General features: G+C 44.6%; 1 protein-coding gene across 1 annotated transcript in view; it reads right to left on the bottom strand.

The window, feature by feature from the left end:
• The window catches only part of LRRK1 (leucine rich repeat kinase 1), a 75,239-nt gene that overhangs the window by 14,793 nt on the left and 40,166 nt on the right, over nt 1-20,280 (bottom strand). The window contains exons 13-25 of the mRNA XM_065641455.1: nt 19,768-19,880; nt 18,694-18,908; nt 16,496-16,660; nt 14,261-14,433; nt 12,381-12,501; nt 11,970-12,129; nt 11,045-11,321; nt 7,901-8,072; nt 6,298-6,461; nt 4,927-5,066; nt 3,398-3,647; nt 1,788-1,954; nt 555-752 (exon numbers count right to left, since the gene is read on the bottom strand). Coding sequence (XP_065497527.1) covers nt 555-752; nt 1,788-1,954; nt 3,398-3,647; nt 4,927-5,066; nt 6,298-6,461; nt 7,901-8,072; nt 11,045-11,321; nt 11,970-12,129; nt 12,381-12,501; nt 14,261-14,433; nt 16,496-16,660; nt 18,694-18,908; nt 19,768-19,880 — 2,315 coding nt within the window. The remainder of the gene's footprint in view (nt 1-554; nt 753-1,787; nt 1,955-3,397; nt 3,648-4,926; nt 5,067-6,297; nt 6,462-7,900; nt 8,073-11,044; nt 11,322-11,969; nt 12,130-12,380; nt 12,502-14,260; nt 14,434-16,495; nt 16,661-18,693; nt 18,909-19,767; nt 19,881-20,280) is intronic.

Genomic DNA, 20,280 nt, shown 5'->3' with positions numbered 1-20,280 from the left:
TCACTCAGTCCCACGATCTGAAATGACACTGTTCATGTTACTATAAACCTCTGACAGTTCTATTAGAATACTTTTTTAAAACCCTTTCACTTCTAGACCCCTAAATCTTTTGGTGAAAATTAGTGTTTGCCTGAAAGTTGACACAAAGCCAAGATGCCAAGAGGATCAGATGGCCTCAACTTATCTTGGAATCAGTGTCGTTCATTTGACAGTGACAGAAATACAGATAATTATGGGAGAATTTAGAGTGCCAGACACTCATCTGCAAGGGGAAGAACACAGCACTACCCATGCAGCACTGAAGTGAGATGCACTTATTAATTTGCAGAGAAATTGAAAATCCAGATCTCCAAAGCAGTTTTGAAAATCCTGACCATCAGTTTTTACTAGGTTCCCAAAGGCACAGTTGAAGAGCAGTTCCATCCCTCCCACTTCCCCTAGTCTGGAAAAAAATCCCCTTCAGTAAATCAAGCAGTAATTTAAATGTTTTTGACCATTTGTCACTATCACAACTCGGAGAGTGAGCTCTCCCAGGAGGGAGCCCCCGCTTTTACCTTTGGAGTTTTCAGACAACACAGTGGTGAGGCTGCCCAGAGGGGCCAGCTCCAGGGCGAAGCAGAGCGGGTGGATGCTGATGCCGATGAGGGAGACGATGCAGGGGTGTTGCAGTGAGTGGAGCATGCTGGCCTCCTGGCGAAACTCCGAGAAGTTCTTCATGGCGTCCATGGCTCTCAGGTGTTTCAGCATGGTATCTGCCAAGACACACAGACCCCTTTTCACGCCCCAGCTGCAAAACCAAGTTAGAAACTCTTTGGAAGGTGCTAATCACAGAGAATTGCAGCAGCTTATGGAGTTATGGCAACAACGGGGCTTTAAGTTGCATCCTCATGTGGATGCATGAGCCACTTACAGGCACTGGCTATAAGCAGGTTATATACATCTGCTTCAGGAAGCAAGTGCTCCCCTGGTCCTTCAATATCACCCTCAACTTGTGTCTGGCACACACTGTTCTCATATATCACCGGGATGATTTTGGAAAACCCACGCTGTGCTTTTTAAAGCTATGGGTGTGGATGTCACATTGCAGACCCTTTGGTGGAAGGAGTCTTCCCACCCTTTTTCGGCTGCCCTGCCAGAAGAAGGACCCTTCACAGTAATTGTCCTTCTGCCACGGGACACCACAGGCTGCTCAGGCAGGTCTGGTCTTTCCAAAGGTGATTTGTCACTGGGACAGCAGCTGGCCTCCTCCACAGCTCAGGGGTTCACTGCATCCTTCTCTGACAAAAATGAGGAAAATGAGACACTTTTCCCTTTCTTTTGTCCACGAATTGAGGCTCTGCTGGAAACCTGTGCAGGACGAGAACCTGTCCCTGCCTGCAGGAGCTGGCAGGCTGAGAAGGGTTTCTAATTTGCTGCTGGCACAGAGAGAGTAAAAGACTTACTGAAAGGCGGAGACCCACAAGTCCGTAGTGCAAACTCATGCAAATCCACACTTCCCATTGCCAAATAGCTTGGGAAGAGGAGACAAAATCTTGTCTCCCACCACAATCGAGGGCTCTGCCTTGGCACCCTGTGTCAACAACCTTCATCGCTACAAGTGCTTTCATGAAGGACTCTTTAAGATCCATCCTCCTCCTCCCCGGAAACACACCAATTTTGCTATATATATTTCAAAACTGTATTTAAACAGGCGCTGCCAGCACTGCGGAGAGCGAAGGCTCTTCGGTCTTATCTTGTGATTGTAGGCTGCAAGAGCCAATTCCCGACACCGATCCCGGGTACTGTACCTGCAGCTGAAGTGGGAGAGCCTTTGCATTTTTTAATCTGAAATCTCTTTACAGCCACCGGTTTTCCTTGGTATCGTGCCCGATATATAACGGTCCCACTTCCACCCTGGCCAAGAACGTTGTTTTCATTTTCACTGCATTCCAGTTTGCTATTTTCCAGGAACAGTCTGCCAAAAAGAGATTGAAACTTTTCTTTTAATTAAAAAGCCCCAAAGACACTGTAAATTAATGTCTCTAATGAGATTTCCATTTTCACAAATCCCTAACAGGTTCTTGTCTTATCTACCGACAGGACTGGATCACCTAAACTGCCTTGGTTATCTTAACGGACTCTATGCTGGCTCGCGTACCACAGATTTCTTGCAGAAAAAAAATAAATTGGGCAAATAAGCAAAAAGGCTTTTTACTGTGGAGATTTATCCTGCAAGAATGAAATAGGTCTGGAAAGCACATAAGCTCCTTTTCCAAGCAGATGACACAGGTACAGATACTTGTACCATTTATCTGTATTAATGATTTTTTTTTTTTTTTTGCTTCATTTACCTCCTGTTCCTCATTTCTCCACTGAGGCAGGACAGGATGTTTATGAACAGCCCCACACTCTGAAACCTGATTATTGAAATCAGCTTACTGTTCCCAGGCTGCAATTCATCATCTCTCCACTCTTCCAGAGACTACTTTTACAGCTGTTCACACTTCAAACATCTCCACTCGCCTCACACCAGTCAAATAAATCTCTAGGAGATAGCACTGTGGGGAGGAACGTTGTGACGAGCCGATGGGGTGTTTGTTTGCCCAATAAAATGACGCCAAGAAAGGAACAGGGGCCAGTGGGAGCTCAGAAAGCTCTGACAGCAGCCGACAGGACAAGTTTGGTTTAGAGGTCTCACGACTCTGCATCGGGCACAGAAAGGTCTGAAAGGGCGTGAACCAAAAGAGACGTTGGTCTCCTGTCCTGCCTGCTGTCAGGTCTCCTGCTCTACACACTAAGTAATAAAGGGTATAAGACTGAACCCATCTGGGAACGCAGTTAAGCAGCTTAAAGATTTGGCAGTGCTGCTATGGGGAGGGAAGAGCTGTTTCAGCTGTTCAGGGCTGCCACACTACTACAACACGGCGAACAGCCCTCAGCCGAGCAGGAGCCTCAACTCCATGTGAATTCTCCAGTGGCGTCTACATAAATTCACTCACCTATGGGCTCTTCAAAACTAAAGGTGATTTTGCTGCCAATCTTGTGATGCAGCAGCACTACCTTTTGGTTTTGCCACATTAAAATCTTCTTTCTGGGACACCAGAAATACTCCAACTGCATAAAGCTCTGGACAGAGTACTGGGCAATACAGGACAGCTGTGGCTTTCAAAAGTGATTTTCACGTTGTACCACAGCGATCTTGAAGCAATGACTTGGGTCAGCACACAGCGATTGTCTAAGCAAGCATGCTGACCACCAGGAGTGCAGTTTAGGATGGATTGTCAGAGTAGGGATTGAGAGAGGATGAATATTTTCCATGTGGTCAGTATGCTCCTCTAGCAGAGATGACTTAGGACAAAATCCAACCGAACTACATAGGTACACTGCAACTTAACCAAGGGCTATCAAATAACATTACCTAGCAGGAAAATCGGTCATGAAAAGCTCTGGGACCAGCTCTTGGAGAGAAACGGGGATGTCAGGGTGGTTATGACACGTGATGTAGTCCAGCTCAATGGCAGTCAGCACACAGTCCTCCATGTTGAAGTACTGCACGTCCTCTGCCTTCTCGTCACGCTCATTCTCCTCTGGCTTGGAAGCTGCACAGATGTGGCAGGGAACATACTGCTCCATCAGCAACGTGCCATCGCTCTCAGTGGCTGTGAGTGCTTCAAAGCAAGCAAGCAAAAGAAAACAACATAACACACACAAACTGTGAAGGAACATGTCCTGGGCTCTGAGCAAGCTGAGCTGGGTGAAGATGTCCCTGCTCAAGGCAGGGGTTGGACTGGATGAGTTTTGAAGGTCCCTTCCAACCCAAACTATTCTGTGATTCTAGCATATTCAAATGTCTACAGTCACTACCTGGTCCACTGGCTGAAAATGGTCACAGTCATGAAAGCAGCAGTTTATTCCAGTGTATTGACTGAAATAAGGAAATATGGTTTTGCAAAGTATACAAAAATAGCAGGGACAGTACTGAGGAGACAGGACTGGTGACATAACAGCTACTCTGCTTTGGTCACAGCTAACATACAGCCTTGCGAGGAAAATATATTCAGGACCAGTAGAAATTAGAAGTATGTGAATAAAGCATTGGACAGAACCTCTTACCTGCTGGGTATCTGTGTGGGCTGCGTATAGGGATCACCGCGTGTGCTAAAGGGCATGACCGTGCAGTAGAACAGCAGCTACGAGGCTGCCCAGCAGCTCCAGTGATTAACATTATCATTATTTTAATCCAAAGACAAATAAAATCTTCTTTTATCTTCGTAACAGTCAGAACACGAATATGTGAGGATGCACAGAGAGCCTCCAATTAAGAGATTTTGGCACTGTTTTCTAGACCAGCGTGGAATTACAAAAAACACTTCAGGTTTTGTTTTGGTTTTAAACAAAGTGTATTGGGGTTGCAAACAGCCTGCTGGGTAACAGCAGGATCTGTGCTGATCAGCGGAAAAACAACTGCAGGACTCAAGGAAGTTACCTTGGCACAGAGTCCTTGGTATCACATTCACTCATGCCTCCCACATCATAATTTTATAAATTACAGGGTGTTAGAAATGGCTGGCAAACGCTGATCCCAGCTGATGCTGAAGTGAATTCGGCCATCAAGGGACAGTGCCAAGTAGTTTGGGCCAAATCCTGTCCCTGCTATGAGCACTGGAAGAGTCTCTTGAACTCTCGGGGAAGCAGGTCCTGTTTGAACTGCCCTGTTTCACCTGCACCACGGATGGAAAGACACAATGTCTAGACCAAGGTGTGCTGGCAAAGAACCTTGATCTGTCTGCAGGTTAGCAGCTTTTCTCAAACTTTACTGGCTTGAGACTGTCAGAGCCTGAGAGGTCTTCAATTAACACACAATATCGTGCACCTGGAGAGCTCTGTCAAAGAACCTTCTGTTAAAAAGACATAATACTGCACAGAAAATTACAGTAGTTCTCTTACCAGGAAACCACTGGTCTATCAAAGAGTTGACATGATCTGTGATGAATGCCATTGCTGAAAAGTCTCTGACTTCTGACTGGCAAATGATTTTAATTCCACCACTTTTTTTCTTTTTCCAGTTCACATCAGAAGACTCAACACTGTATGAGAAAGCCAGAAGACAGCCGCATGAAGCTTTTGTGAAGTATCAGTGTCAAACAACTTACTTTCTCGCAGGAAACCTGAGTTACATAATAAGACATAGTTCATAAGTAATAAAAATAAAAAGCCATCTAGCTTTGAGGTTGGTTTTCAATTCAGTCTGTTCTGCAAATGACTTTCATAAGAGAGTTCTTGCACAGAAGTGCCGGTTGCTTACAACTGGTAAATGCTACAGAAGGTCAGACCCAGAGAAAACTCTGGCCTTGAAGGACAGAGAACGATGGAGAGTTTTGACAAAAATGCTCTGTCCAGATTAATAGAGGGTTAGGAGTTTTAAAAATCAGTAATAGAACTTCAGTGGCACAATAATAGTATTATTAATAATAATAAAGAAACAACTTCTGTAAACTGCTTGGAAAAGTTCATGAACATAACAATTTTTGCGCAATTCCCACCAAAAAAAAAAAAAAAAAAGCAGCTTTAATACAAATTGCTGAGTTCTGTAACTCTCTGAAGTACATGAGGAGATACAATATGACCATCACCAGGGTCCAGAATTAAGGATCCCAGCCTGTGATTTGCAATGTCTGGGTCCGTGGCTCTGCTCAGCCGCAGACTGTCTAAAGGAACTCAGGAAAGTCACTGGTCTCCAACCACGCAACAGCATCAGTGGTTCCTCCCTGTTTTGCCAGGGACTGGTTTAAGTGGCCACCTGCTCTCTGCATTTGTGAAGGAACATGGACAGCAGGTTTTCTCCAGGCAGACACTCTGCCTTGGTCAGCTTAAACCAGTTGTCCATAGTCCCTGTTGCCCGCAGTCTGAAGCACAGAAGCACCTCCACTGATCTGGGCTGCTGCCATGCAGTGGTGAAGTTTTAGGATTCAGTGGAAAACTCACTGACGTAAGGAAATCTTCGCATGTGAAAACGCATGATTTTACCCTGGCAAAGAGTTCTGCTCTGAATATTGCTTTCTGTTTTCAGGCCTCTTTAAATCTGTGGCTGCAATAACACATAAGGTCGATATATACAGAACTGCCAATCAGTCAGTTATTCATCATGGTTGTCACCAGTTATTACCGGATGAGTTATGAATATTAGGAGAGCCTCCTTTTCTACTGATGAGTGAGCATATAGCATGAGTCAGGCCCATTCATCTCCATTCATGAGATGTGTTTCATACACTCTTATGAGTCCCTTGTCATGCACACTGCATTACAAACACAAATTACCTAAGATAGCCTCCATCAAAGGTAACGAACAGACCTTCCTGCCAGTAAACAGTGTGAGTCCTTTTGACTCGAAACGTGCTGCAGCGGTTCCTTTGAGTGCCTGTGAAGCTGTAGATGGTGACCTTTTTGTTTCTTGTCTTCGTGTTCTTCTTGTTTTCAAAAAGCTGAAACAAGCAGAAAAGCATGAAAATCATTAAATCATTGAAATTCCTCATAAGAATGCTGTTTTAATTGAGCAATAAGGCGACTTGTTTTTTCGGACTTCACAGATGCTATCATACCTCTTCCATTAAAGAGCAACTTGTTCTCATAAAAAATTTTGCGATGGAATGAAAATACACACAGTAAAAGTTGGTTTTGCAGCAATGGAAATATTTTCCATGCCACCTGAAAAGGAACAATTTCATACCAGTGAACAAAGCTAATCTTATAACTGTGACATTTGTTATATGAACTCTGCATTTGCAAAAGTCTAAAGAAGAGCTAAATGCTCTAGTGAATGATTAACACTGCCCTCAATGTAGAGAGTTAACTTTTCCACCTGTTCCAGTGGGAGGAAGATGGCTTTTCTCCAAGGCACTTCAAACCAGCACTTAGAGCAAAATGTATTTTTGTTTCAAAACCCAAGACTTCATCTGCAGAACTCTGCTGTACTCACTGCCCTAACGTTTATTTGTCTGCAGACCGGTTTGGCGTCTGGGATTCTTTCTGTTCACCTCAGCGAGGACTGGAGGAGATCCCCAGCAAAGGTGCTCTGGGGTTACGTAGTGCCCATGAGGATGTAAGGAAGGGGTTGCCAAGACAGTCAGTTAAAACAGGTAAAGTTATTACACGGTTCAAGAAACCTCGCACACAGAGGACCTTCCAAAAACAGGTATCATGTTTTCCATGTTCTGTACATCAGTGACAGAACACAGTTTAAATGGACAGCTGTTAAGAAGATATCAGAGTATTACTAAAAATATTTTGCGGGTATTTATCACGGTTTCCAGCCAGGCTATGTTTTCAGATATAAGCTGCTGCTGCAAAAAAAGCATGTCTGTAACAACATCAAAATTCACTTAGCTTTCAGAACCTTACAAGCACTACTTTAACGACATGCACACCACTTGCCCTAATAGGGTGCCTGCTTGCACTCATTATCCCATTAAGGCAATGGTCCTGTAATTTTCTTCTCATTTAAACCCATATAGCTTCAGATAGCTGACTTTGGTGGAGCTATTCCAGATCTCCACTGGCAAACACAAGAGCAGAGTCTGGCCCAGTGCAACAGTCATGGACAAGAGCCGCAGGCAGAACTCCAATTACTTGTAATTGGAAGACGCTGGAGGTACTGAGACCTTCCAGGGGATTGTGTTATAAAGAGGCTGTGGAGAATGCAGGCTTTCTACCCCAGTGCCAATATGTTGTTCTCAATGACACGTACTGTGAAAACAGAATCAGATTTTGATGGCAGAGTCTCATCTCTCCCTATTTACTCAAATAACGTTACTGAAATCTGTGACTGAAGCAAGCTGAGTGTGAAAAGACACCCGCTTACACTTATACTGAACAACACACTTTCCTGTCTTCTTTTGCTTGCAGAGAGGTAACAGTAACCTACCTGGAGGTCCATCTCTGCTAGGCTAATTAACATTCGGGCTATGAATCTTTGCCAAAAGCCAACCGGGACAAAACTCATCTTGAAGACCCTTTGGACTGTGTTTGTGGTCTGGTGGCAGAGCCCGTGGATATCTAACGCTGGCTTGGTAGGAAGCAGATGAGGGAGGAGGTAGCTGAAACACATCAAATTCAACAGCTCAAATTTTAGCTACAGCTTGTAACAGTGAGTGCATTGTTACCGGATAATAAGGCGATTCAGTCTCCAAAGAGATTTGTAATGGCACAGCCTACTGCATATAAAAAAGCTTTTAGACTAAAGGCACTGCAGCAATACATGGAGAAATTCATTTACACTATGGAAGCAAGCAGAGGCAAAACAGACATTACATAATTCAGCCAGGGCTATTGGACAGGGCTAAAATTGATGTAATGAGCAGGACGTTTGTGTAATCACAAATTAAATGCATTAAAATATAAGAGTCATTAGAACAGCTGTGATGTTGGGACTCATTTTTTGCTATCTTTACTGCTCTGCCCTGGTAGTAAGCAGAGAATTACGGCTGTGCTTCTACGTGGAACAGAAGATAAATGCAAAACCAACTTACAGTAGCTCAGTTTCAGTACATCCAGAAAGTGGGGAGAGGAGGTGGGCAATGAGGCAATTGGGGGCTGCAGGGACTGGGATGCTCTGGCTCTTGGAACCAGAGCATCTTTTGGGACAGCATGATGGTGTTTCCAGCTGCTCCGTACTGCAGCTGACGGACTCCCCACCACATCCCTGACAAACTCCGGGGGCAAAAGCTCATTTTGCCAAACTGATGCCAGCAGAGATCTCGCTTGTCGTCTCAGACACCTCCTACAACCAGGTTATTAGGTTCTTTGCCCAAGCATGGAGCAGACTCAGTGCTGTCTGAGTCTGACCCGTCAGAAGTAACATTGCTATGCTGGTGAAGAGGACCACAAAGTTTTCAAATTATTTTCAGATTTCCCAGTAAACCCAGATTATTAATTTGTCCCGATCTTTAGTATTTGGGAAGCTAAAACCTTTTGGAAGACTACAACTGTTTTGAAAACTATGAGCTTATGGATTTCAATACCTGCCAATAAATCTCTTGACAGTGATAATCTTCTGTACCAAAACCAATCCAAGATGCCTATACGACCAAAATATCTTATTTGCTTATATAAGCAGAAACACTGCTGTTCTATGAGCGTTGAGCCTGAGAAAATGTGTCGGCATCTGGGGCTCATCACTGACGGGCATGATGACAGCAATGAGGCAAACGGCCAAGGGACTTGACCAAAATAACAGTGGCAGGGACGAGACACACAGCTAGAACTAATGCTGGGTCCAAATCCAACACTTTAAGCCTATCACGTTTTCTCTCTAGCAGCTGCAGTATTCTGTAAAACCCGAAATATCAGCTCAGAAAACCCAGCCATCACTAGACAACAGCTCTCTCCATATGTCACAGTCCGTAACATCTGATGACATTTTACATGATCGAATTATCTGTTCCATGAAACATCTTTGGAATCTAAAACTGACAAAAATTTTTCTTTGCTTATGAATTAAAATAAGAATGGTCATACTATTTCAACAAGCAGAACAAAGCTAAATTATATGCACCTTAGGCAGAAAAGTGGAGTGCATCAAACTGAAAGTTCTTGCTCTACAAAGGCAGTGAATGCATCATATGACAGCTAATAAATTTTCCTCAGCACATCCAAGGAAGGGTCTAGGAGTATAAGAAGGCCAGTGAGGCCCTTCTGCACCACAGCTATATAGTGGATTATAATACAGATGGTGATTCGATGCTCTTGAACAACAGCCAATGCAAATTTTGAAAATACGTGAAACATGCTCCCATCCACCCTTTCAGAGCAGAAACTGGCAGCTGCTTTCTCTACTGACTGCACAGAAACCCTATCTGGCAATCTAGACAATAACAGCAGAAGCGCAGTAACAAATAACTGCTCTGTGTCTGGCTAATACATTAAATTAATCCAACCTGCTGTAGCCACAGTCCATCAGTGGGAAGAATATTCTGCTAATGTGGCTTGGATTGCTCTAAAAAAGATTGGGCAGGCCATGAAAAAGTAGTTTCCTTGTTGCTGAGGCACAGACAATGCAATTGCCTTGGAGAAAAACGGCAGATAGCGACAAGGAGTCCAAAAGGCATTTTGGACTAAGCAGAAACATTGCTGCTTTATCTGTGTTAAGCCTGAGAAAATTTGTTGGCATCCGGGACTGGATAAGTGACAGGCATAATGACAGCGCAGAGAATGCTGCACTTGTGCTGGCATTCAGAGCTCCCGAGAGGCTCAGGGCGATGCAGCCGTGCTGGCCTGGAAGGGCAAGGAAGTGAAATGCAAATGCCACAGCGAAAGTGCAATACGACTATGGTTTCACCGGTAAGGCAACAACGGGCTGTCGCCAAGCAGATGGGAGAGAGAAAAATAGCAGGGAACTCTGCCCAGAGGAAAAGAGATCAGGGAGCAGAGGGGAGGAGGACTCATTAACATTTAAAGAGAATGAGGCTTCCTGGACCATTCCTAGAAAAACTATTGATCAACATCTATTGCGGCTAAAACTCAAGAAAACTACATTGCTACTGAAGCTGCACTTCCCTGATTTCACTAGAAATAAAATACTGCTACTTGCAGGGCTGACATGATTATTGATTACCCAAAATTTTCTGCCATACTCTGGAGCAAAGATCTTTCACTGTGAACAGATGACTCCGGCCCGTCTATATCTCAGGCCCGTCAGCAGGAACCTCACACCCTCTCTCAAGTGCAGCTGCGCTGGCTGAGCGTGTCCAGCTTCTACCTGCTCCTGGTGACATCCCCGGCGGTGTCACTGTCTCTCTGTGCTGGCAGATGAGCCTGTCACCAGCCTCAGAGCAAAGACCTGCTTTGGAAAGTTTTCAGACTAGTTTGTTGCACCAAAGGATGCTCGTGCCAGGAAATCCAGCCCAAATGGATGGGTGCCTGCCGTTACACTGTTTAACGCACTCAAATACTTTCTCATGGTGAGATCCTTGTCAAGACAACTACTCATAGTGACAAAGCCTGTTAATATCCACTGATCAAAAGGTCATTTTTCTCCAGCCTGGCTAAGCCTCTCTAATTATCAACATACCTGTTATTGGCCACAGGCAGTGCAATTTCAAACTTGGCCAGGAACTGGAAGTACTGCTCTTCGGTTTGCTGAGTAAAGCCTGTCCCAACCAGCAGCATCCTGAGATCCTCTGCTCTGATAACTCCATTCTTAGCTACAGACTTGGAGCTCTTGATGTTGAAAATCCTCTGTAGACACTCCGAGAGCCAGACAGGATCAAGGAAATAGAGGTTTCTCAGGCCATGGCTTGTGTCTGGGAAATGCAGCAGTGTACCCGTTTCTATGAGAAAATTAATCGCTGCAAAAAATAAAGAATTGTAGATTAGCAATAGACCAGCATCAGGAAACCACAGTGCAGATGAATCAGATTATGAGGCAGTCTGTGCGGTTTTATGCATTCCAGATATAGCCAGCGTGGAGCCAAGCCAAGAGAATAACATGTATCTGAGGAGTGCTGCTATCCGGCACTCCACTTGTAAAACCCACATCTCACCGCTTTACAGTCAGGGTTTCTGTCCCCATCACACCTCCCCTTCACCCTCCTCCTGCCATCCTCGCAGGGAATGGCTCTCGGCTCCCACAGAGCAAGGCCTCCGTAAAGATCACAGGACTGGGGCCCTATGGAGAAGACAGCCTTGAAACTATGGCAACCCTCATTCTTCACAGAGCAGAAATGAAATCAGAAAAAGCTTGTAAAAAAAAAAAATTCAGTAGCCTCAGACCATCCTAGAAACTTCCCAGCCCTCTCCCGAAAGCTCCACTACTAATTTTATATCTCACCAGTTTCCAAAGTGACTTCTACACAGGTGTAGAGCACTCTGACTCATTTTTTTGCACAGCAATTATCCGGTGGGCTTTTTTTAACCCTCACTTTTGTTATTCATGGAACATTTCAAACGGTCTAACATACTGATTTCCAATAAATTACTGCTCTGCTCTGACCTACCAGTCTGCAAGTCTTCATAGTCTTTGATATCATTTCCAGGCGTTTGCTCAATCATCAGTTCTATTTGTCTGTCTGTTAAATACTGTACATCATCATTCTGACTTCTTCTATGCTGTTCTGCAAGGACGGCTTCTTGAAGACTAAGGTAACTTCTTGGTATCTGCAAGCCACACAAGAAAAATAGCAGGATCAGTATCAGAGAGTTATTGCTCTGCTGGAGGTGAACTGGCTAACTCATCTTCTCTTTACAGGGATCTTACAGTGCTGTCTTTTCCCAAAGCCAGATAGTATCTTATAGACTTCATGTCTCCTGCATCAACAATAGCTCCTTAAATTCACCTTCCAACCCAAAACCAAGACCAAAAAAAGCCCCCCTTTAGTAAGGATCACCACTAAAAACACAGTTCTCACCAATCTCCCCGCAAGTTTCTGTGAGCAAATTGAGCTGCCGACGTCCTTCATGTTGCAAGTGACATGAAAAATCAGCTGTCGGAGTCCGTCGAGGCCTTCCAGAGTCTTACATGAGAGCTCACTGCAAAAGTCATGCAAGGGTGAGGATTATCAAACCTTATCAGCACACTGGCTTCCTTTCCAGGCTCACTTTCTCTTATCAGTGACTTTAAATTTCCTGTGTCAGATGAATGGGAGGAAGGCTGTCAGTGAGCATTTTTAGCTTTGGAGAAAAATGCTGAGAAGTCTGGAAAAGATATATTAGGCCAACCTCAGCTCTGCCTGCTTCATTCTCTGTACCCTGCTCTTCTCTCCCCTGTGCACTGTGATCTCTGGGGACTTCCCTGGCAGACTGAACAAAGTCATCACGCTCTTTCCCTTTGGTGCTGCACATATCCTGGAAGGGACTGCAGAAAGGAGAACCCTGTGCTTGGGCAATCGCTGTACACGAGTCCAGTTCTGCCCACCTCAGATCAAAGAGGCACGATGATGACTACCAGACACCTTTTCCCACCCTCGTTCCAGCCCTTGCTCAGCTGGATCCTGTGATCTGGGAATTGATGCTCAGATCCTAAAAGCTGGCCTTCATCATCTCTTTAACAGCTGAAAATCTGCTCTCTCCAGCTCCTACTATTTTTGGTCTTTTTGTGGGCTGGATAAGAACAGTTCTCCTCCACTTTCCCCAACAAAGGGTCTTTCTAACTGATCCTACACATGTTCCCGTGGCAGACAGAAAATCCTTTTCTAAAGCAATATGCTTTATCTTAAACCTCAGCCATCAGTGGCACTGGGAAGCGTTCACTCACCGGGATGCTGGGGGATGTAGAAAATCAGGCATGACTCTGACTGGAAGGAAATGCAGGGGGAAAGGACGGAGAAGGGGAATGTGGGGCAGGGTGAAAGCAAGTCCCCTTGAGAAAGATCATGTTAGGATGCTCTGTGGTGATGGGAAAAGAGGCTTGAGGAGACCAATGCACAAAGCTTTCTCTGTGCCTCGCATGGGGTCCCTGGTACTCCTGCTAGTGGGAAGGAGCCAGCTGGGATGCTTGACGCAGCACTTGTGTCTACAGAACAGAGCGCGGGAGGTCTGCTGGTGACTTTGCCAGGCAGCAGATGCAAAGCGTTGGGGACATTGCAAGGCCCTTCTTTACTTGCCAGCTGCCACCTGCTCTTGCCCCAGGCGTTGGCGATGTCACACTGTCTGGTGGCAGGTTGCTGCATCCACGCTCCCCCCATGCTGTGCACTGCCTTGGCGGACAAACGCTTCTTTCCCTGCCAAGGAAACCTCCTTTCCCCAGTGGCATTCTGGTGTCAGACCCCATGGCCTGACTGACACCGATTTCCCTTCCCAGGAAGCACCAAATTTATCATCCCTGGAGCACTTGATGGCACAGGTTGGGGCTGCCAGGGTCTCAGGGGCTGGTCTCCTCCTCATCCTGCCACCACTGCCACGTGAGCTGCGTTCCCACGCAGCGTCCCCGTAACAAACGCCACAGCACCCACCCTGTAACAGTCACGCTTGGCAGCATTAATTACACAATCTGTACCTTCTCTCTGTGTGACTAATAAACTGTATCCCCATGTAATGGTGAGAAACCTGAGTGGAGCAGGAACACTAAAACAGGCTGGCCAAGGTCATGACTTTGGAGCTCTCAGATCCATGATCAGACCCCTGAGTAACACTGAATTTCTGATTATGCTACATTATCTCAGTCAAAAACAGAGAAAATGCAATGCTGACAAGTCTTTAAATCAGTTCCGTTGCCAAGGAGATTATTACAAAAATGTTTAAAGTGACATAAAATAGAGTGACTGAGCTTCATAAAGGCACAAGTACTTACTGGAGGTGCTTGAATGTGATATCTGGGAAGCCGGTTGCTCTGGATCCAGAAGGGGATCGACAGAGAGCCAAGACGTACGCCCGCAGAGTCGCTATCCGCTCAACACGGAACTTAGTTTCAATTAAATCAAGGTGTGTTCCTACCACTAACACCGCTGAGTTTGGAGCTTTGGCCTGTGAGATAAAACACCGACAATTATCTCATCCAGATTACATCGTGGTAAATTTGGTGGTGACACATGAAAAAGCATAACATTTAAGAGGGAGTAGTAATATACATTAATAAAATGGAATATATACATAAAATAGAGGCAACCTGTTGTGACAACTTGATAACAGCGGCAAGTGATCTGGGTATTACCGAAGTTCTCCTGCAGAATATGGCTTAATCATCTGCAGCTACTGCAGAGCAGGAAACTGTCAGTTTGGGTTTAATACATCAAGGCTTAACATAAAGGGACTTGCCATGTGGTATTAGGTTGCTACGAGTCAGCTAAATGATGGGAACTATGTCCGCTCAGACAACAGAAAAGAAGTTAGCTTAACCTATAGCTGGAAGATCTAACTTTGATATCCAGAAAAAGGCCAGTTACATGCCAGAACGGACACCTGAGGAAGTTACATAAACTTTTTCCCTGGAGATATATGAAGAGGTGAGATAAACTGCTAGAAATGTCTGAATCTACTTAATCCTGAATCAGCGCAAAGGAATGGATTAGACGACCTCGTGGTCTCTTCCAGCCCTTCCATGATTCTATTACAGGACTGGAACATATCCATATTTCAGGGAACACACTGCCAAACACACTGGAATTGCAGAGGCTTAAGCAGGTATCGGCCTGCGGATCCAAATGACTTTGACCACAGAAGAAAATTCAGATGCAGACATATATGTTTATTTGCAGTCAGTCCATTTCTCTCTTGCGATGCTCACTGAAATCTGAAACCTGAGTGACACCAAACTGGAACCCAGTGCAGACACAGGAGTGATGGCTGTACCAACTCAGACCAAAGAGCCCACTTGGCCCAATATTCTGCCTGGAGACTAATAAAGAGTATAGGCACAGGGTAAGCAGATATTTTCTCCCAGTATCCAGCAGCCTGCAGCTCACCGACTTCCTGAGCATGAGACAGTATCTCTGAATTAATAGCACTTGACAGATTTTATTTCCACCAGTCTGTTTTTTCAACTTCTGACACCCGCAGCACACTGTAGCTCCAATAAACGCCATAGGTTAGCTATCTGTCGTGTTTGGGATCCTTCCTATTGTTTGTTTCAAAGATACCATCTCATTATTTCATCTGATCTCTCCTGATTCTTCTATTGTAAAAGATCATGAACAAAGGCTCCCTTGTGGTTTTCTCCTTACCCCTGGCAAGTCTACGTGCAGCTCTCCTCATCTGCCTCTTTCCCAACATGAAGAGGTCTAATCTAATTAATTGCTGTGCACTCTGAAACTTTTCCATACTTTTAACCATCCTGTTCGTCTTTCTCTGTATCTTTTCTGATGCTACTACGTGCTCGCTGGGATGTATTAAGGACACAGGCACATCATACGTTTTTGAAATATCATAATTATGCTTTTGGCTTTCTTACCTAGTTTGGGTTTTTACTGCTAACTATTAAGCTAATATTTTTGTAACATAAAGTTGTTTCCTTTTTGAGAGGCACTAGCTTAGAGCCTATTTCTGTCTGTGTAATGTTAAGGTAGATATAAAATAATAAATAGCCACAAAAAATTATGAACATGGTATTATCAAAATCAATCAACTCCAATGAATTCACTGCAGCTCTGACAGCTCTCCCAGCTGAGAGCTGCCTGGGAGATACTCTTTAGCTTACTTGAATCTAAAGTGTTAAAAATATAACCTCCAGACTAATGTGTGTCTAAGCCACACAAGAAAGAAAATGCTTCAACCCCCCGTGGAGAGCAGTGTGGTCAAACACTAATTCCAAAATAAGTATGTTCAGCCTTACTTAGCAAGGGTTTATAAATCAGCTTTTGTTTCATTCTCTGATGTGTGTGAGGGAGAACAAAGCAAATGATAAATTTAAACCATTAAATATAGCAATACGCCTACAGCGTAATGGAAAATTAATTCCAAAAGCTATGCAAAATTCATAGCTTGAGGAGTTTTTAAAAGCGGACCAAAAAGAATGTGTAATATCATATATCTGTGTGCTGAGCTACGGTTTGATAAATGGATACCCCAGGGTCCACCAGTGACTTCTTACCTCAATGTTCAGCAACCAGAACTGTAAGTTTGCCACAGCTTCTTCCCCCAGCGCCAAGTTCCAGACCACTATGTACAATGCTTTGTCTGTGAAGAAACACTGATTGACTGTAGACATGCTTGCTGGGCCTCCGATATCCCAGACATTGAACTCCACTGAATCAACCTACTTAGACAAAGAGAAGTGTTCAAATCAAACGGTTGCAGTAAATCACATCGAGATAATAGCCGAAGTATAAACCTACGCCTGCATAATGCATGACACAAGAAGGGTTTCAATGTCCTAATTGTGCCTCCAGGAAAGAAAAAAATCAACAAGCAATTGTTAAGCATGGCTACCACTTCCCCACAGGAAATCAAGACTAATTACTTGCTGCTAAAGCGATAGAGGTGCCCTTGATGCTGGTAAATCTCCAGTTAATGCTGTGGATTCTCCAGTACAAACAAGGGCTCATTCTGAGCCCTGTATTTCACTGCATCTTGAATAGAAACTGTTTCATCCCGTCTGTGCCATGGTCAGCAGGACTGTTGAAGCTACTTATCTGCTGCTGCCATGGGGAACAGGAAACCCCCTGCTGAAATCACTTCCACTGAGCTCAGCCCTGACTGAGCCAAGCAGAATATAGATGCTCAGGAGACGGGAAACTTCTCAGGCCTTTCATAAACACCTCCTGCACATTGCTCGGAGGCTTCTGATGTGTGTGTCACAGCAGAGGTGGGCCAGAATTACAGCTACAGCCAGACTCAACAATTTGGGGGGGAACAGGTAAATGGATGCCTGTCTAGATCTGGCTCTCTGCCAAGCATCTCAGCATCCATTCCTCCCTGTGCCCCACCACAGCACTAAGAGGGAGCGTGGCTCTCTGCTTAAATGGCATCCAGGCTCCCAGTGTAGTCAGGAGCATCTACATACCCTGAGAGTCTGTGCCTTAATCACTCGGCCCCACCTGTGACTGAGGGGAAACCAAACCCTGTGCCAGCTCAGAGCATCACGTAACACCATGTGGGCTCTGCTTACTGGGCCAGGCCAAGTACTGACTGGTCCCAGACAGCACATTCCCCTACAAGATTTCAGCAAGGAACTAAATATCTCGGTTGGGCTCTGATCTCTCAGCATAGTTCCGGTTTGAAGTCTCCCAGAAACAGCTGGAAGAACTTCCATATTGTTTAAACCAAGCCCTAACCAGCACCAGGACTGCTTTGCTCATCCAAAAGACGTTCAGCTGCGGGTGCTTGTAGGGAGAGACAGAGACTCAGAGGCAGGGACAAAAGCCTGTTTAACATCTTGATCCCACTCCACATCTCCAATTCTATCTAGGTTTTTATTTTATTCAATTGTGCTTCAACACATAACTCACAAATCCCTTCTCCCACCAAACTTTTCTCTTTAAAGACTCAGGCCGTGCTTGCCCTTTTTCATTCTCTCTCTGGCCTGGCACTCTTCGCTGCAGAATAGCTGAACTCAGCAGGCTCCTCCACCCCTTCCAAACCAGCCTGGTGGTCATGGCTCTCGTCTGGGAAGGGAGAGCCACACGTTCATGCACCCTCAGCTCTAACAAGACCTCAGGACCAATTCTACATGCTCTAATCCCTGCGTTACTAGGCAGGCAGTGGACAGGGCCACCCACAAATCCCTCAAATGCTTGAATGAATTCAGTGCTGTCCAAATGAATTCAGTATGGGCTGACACACTCCCCGAATGAGTCATCTGGGATTTGGGTGTTTAAGGCATGACTTACACCCCTGGATCATAGCAGAGGTCAGGCATCCTACCTTCCACCCACCTTCCTCACCTAGGACAATTGTGATATCAAGGGAGTCTAGCTTTAGGTACTGATGTCCCATTTTCTGGCCCAAATTGAAAGGAGAATCTGCTTTAGAAAAGCTGATTTAAAACATTCTCTCAGAATCAGTGTCCAAAAACCATGTGAGCTGGGAGAGCCAGAATTTAGACAGTCTACGCACGGCTCTCTCTTTAGGATACAAAGTTGAGTGCTCAGGAAACCAGAACTGTCCTCTAGAACCAACTGGAGATGAAACAGAAGAATTGTGACAGAGCTAAAGACATGTCACTTGCAAGGTCTGGCTCATAGGTAATGGGAAATGTTCTTGATAAAAGGGCAGGCAATTTCAACCCAAAAGGGACACTGTGGGGCCCAAACAACCCACTGGGGCTAAGAATCTACACTTGTTTTTCACCTTTGCCTTGTGTCCCACTGGCTTGGGGAGCTCCCATTTTGTCGTACGTATGGTGGCATCGCTGTGCATCATCTGAGGGACCTTTCCTGTCTGTAGGATCTCAACCAGCGTTGACTTTCCCTGTCGTGGAGGACCGATGACGATCATCTTCATTAGCTTACACTTTTCTGCTTTGCGGAGCTGCGCTCGTAAGTATGCCAGCACTGTTTTAGGGCCTGCACGGTGGGAAGCGAACAGGTTTTATCTGTGGTTAGCAGTTACAAACGAACATATGTACAGCACAACTGCACAAAGCCTACTGCTGCAGACACATCGGCTGAATTAATATTTTCCCTGCAGTTTCGCTGTGGGCTGAGAGAACCCAGAGAATAAACAAAGAAACCTCCAGTGGACAAACCTGAGACAGAGACCCCAGAAAAAGGTCACTGCTCCGAGACTCCACAATGGAGCACTGTAAGAAGAAACAAATGCTGTGACTCGTATGGTTCAGAAGCTCAAAGGAAACATAAAATACTAATTTAGTATTGGAAAATACTCAGTTTTTCCTTCTACTTTTATGTTTCCAGTTAAAATTAGATTTAGGCTTCAACAGTGTGCTGGAGAAGGAATAATTCCTAATAACTTTGTTCCCACAGGACTTTCTTATTAAAACATACACAAAAAAAGACAGTATTGTCCAAAAACCTTGCAGCTTACAATAAAGTCACTTCAATGTGACTGTAACTGCTGATCTGAAACACTTGAGTCTTTAGAAAGACCGTCTACATACACTAAAATATACACATTCGGGAAGCAAGCCGTGGAATTTACCTGGCATGCATACTGCAAATGAAATACTGCATTTATAAATCATCAATTTAACACGTGATCTATCCAAAATTGATCATATAACCGGAGCTTAGCACTGATCATCAAACTCGCAAATATGTGTAGGAGGTTTCCCTACACAATTCCAGTTAACCTCAACAAGGGCTTGGGGGCACACTGTCTGTTCCTGTTCAGGACCATTAAAAGGAAGCGATTTTTATTATATGTTCAGTTAATTTAATAAAGAACATAGAGGATCAGCCTTACCCTCTTTTCTGATCTCTGCAGGAACATTACTGATATTTAGTTCCTCGATATCCAGCTGCCAGAGATTAGCCAGCTGTCCAAGTTCTGGAGGAAGCTCTCGGATACCAGGGTTACTGTACAAAAACAAATAAATCTACCAACAACCAGGCTTCGTGTATAAGTAGCTGCTCTCACAGACTCTCAGATTACACTATTCTCTCCTTGCAAAAATCTTCTATTAACATTTTAATAAGACTACTCAGCACTTTAATAGTAATTTCCATCCTAAAAGTGATGTATAACCTCAATTTATCCTCTGAGGCAGACAAGTGTAATCATCTTTACTGGATAGTTGAGGAAATAAGGGCAAAAATTATGAGTTATTTGACTCTAATACTATAGAAGCTGACAGCAAAAAGCCAGAATGAACTAGAAGCACATTATCTTTCCAGGCCCTTGTTCAAAGCATTAGATCATCTTCCCTAATTCAAAAGGCCAGCTTCCTCCTTATCTAAAGCAAATGATGGGCACAGT

The sequence above is a fragment of the Caloenas nicobarica genome, chromosome 10 (genome assembly GCF_036013445.1).
Source record: "Caloenas nicobarica isolate bCalNic1 chromosome 10, bCalNic1.hap1, whole genome shotgun sequence".
In the NCBI taxonomy this organism is placed as follows: Eukaryota; Metazoa; Chordata; class Aves; order Columbiformes; family Columbidae; genus Caloenas; species Caloenas nicobarica.
Note: the sequence above shows the minus strand (reverse complement) of the source record. Positions and strands in the feature narration are given on the sequence as shown.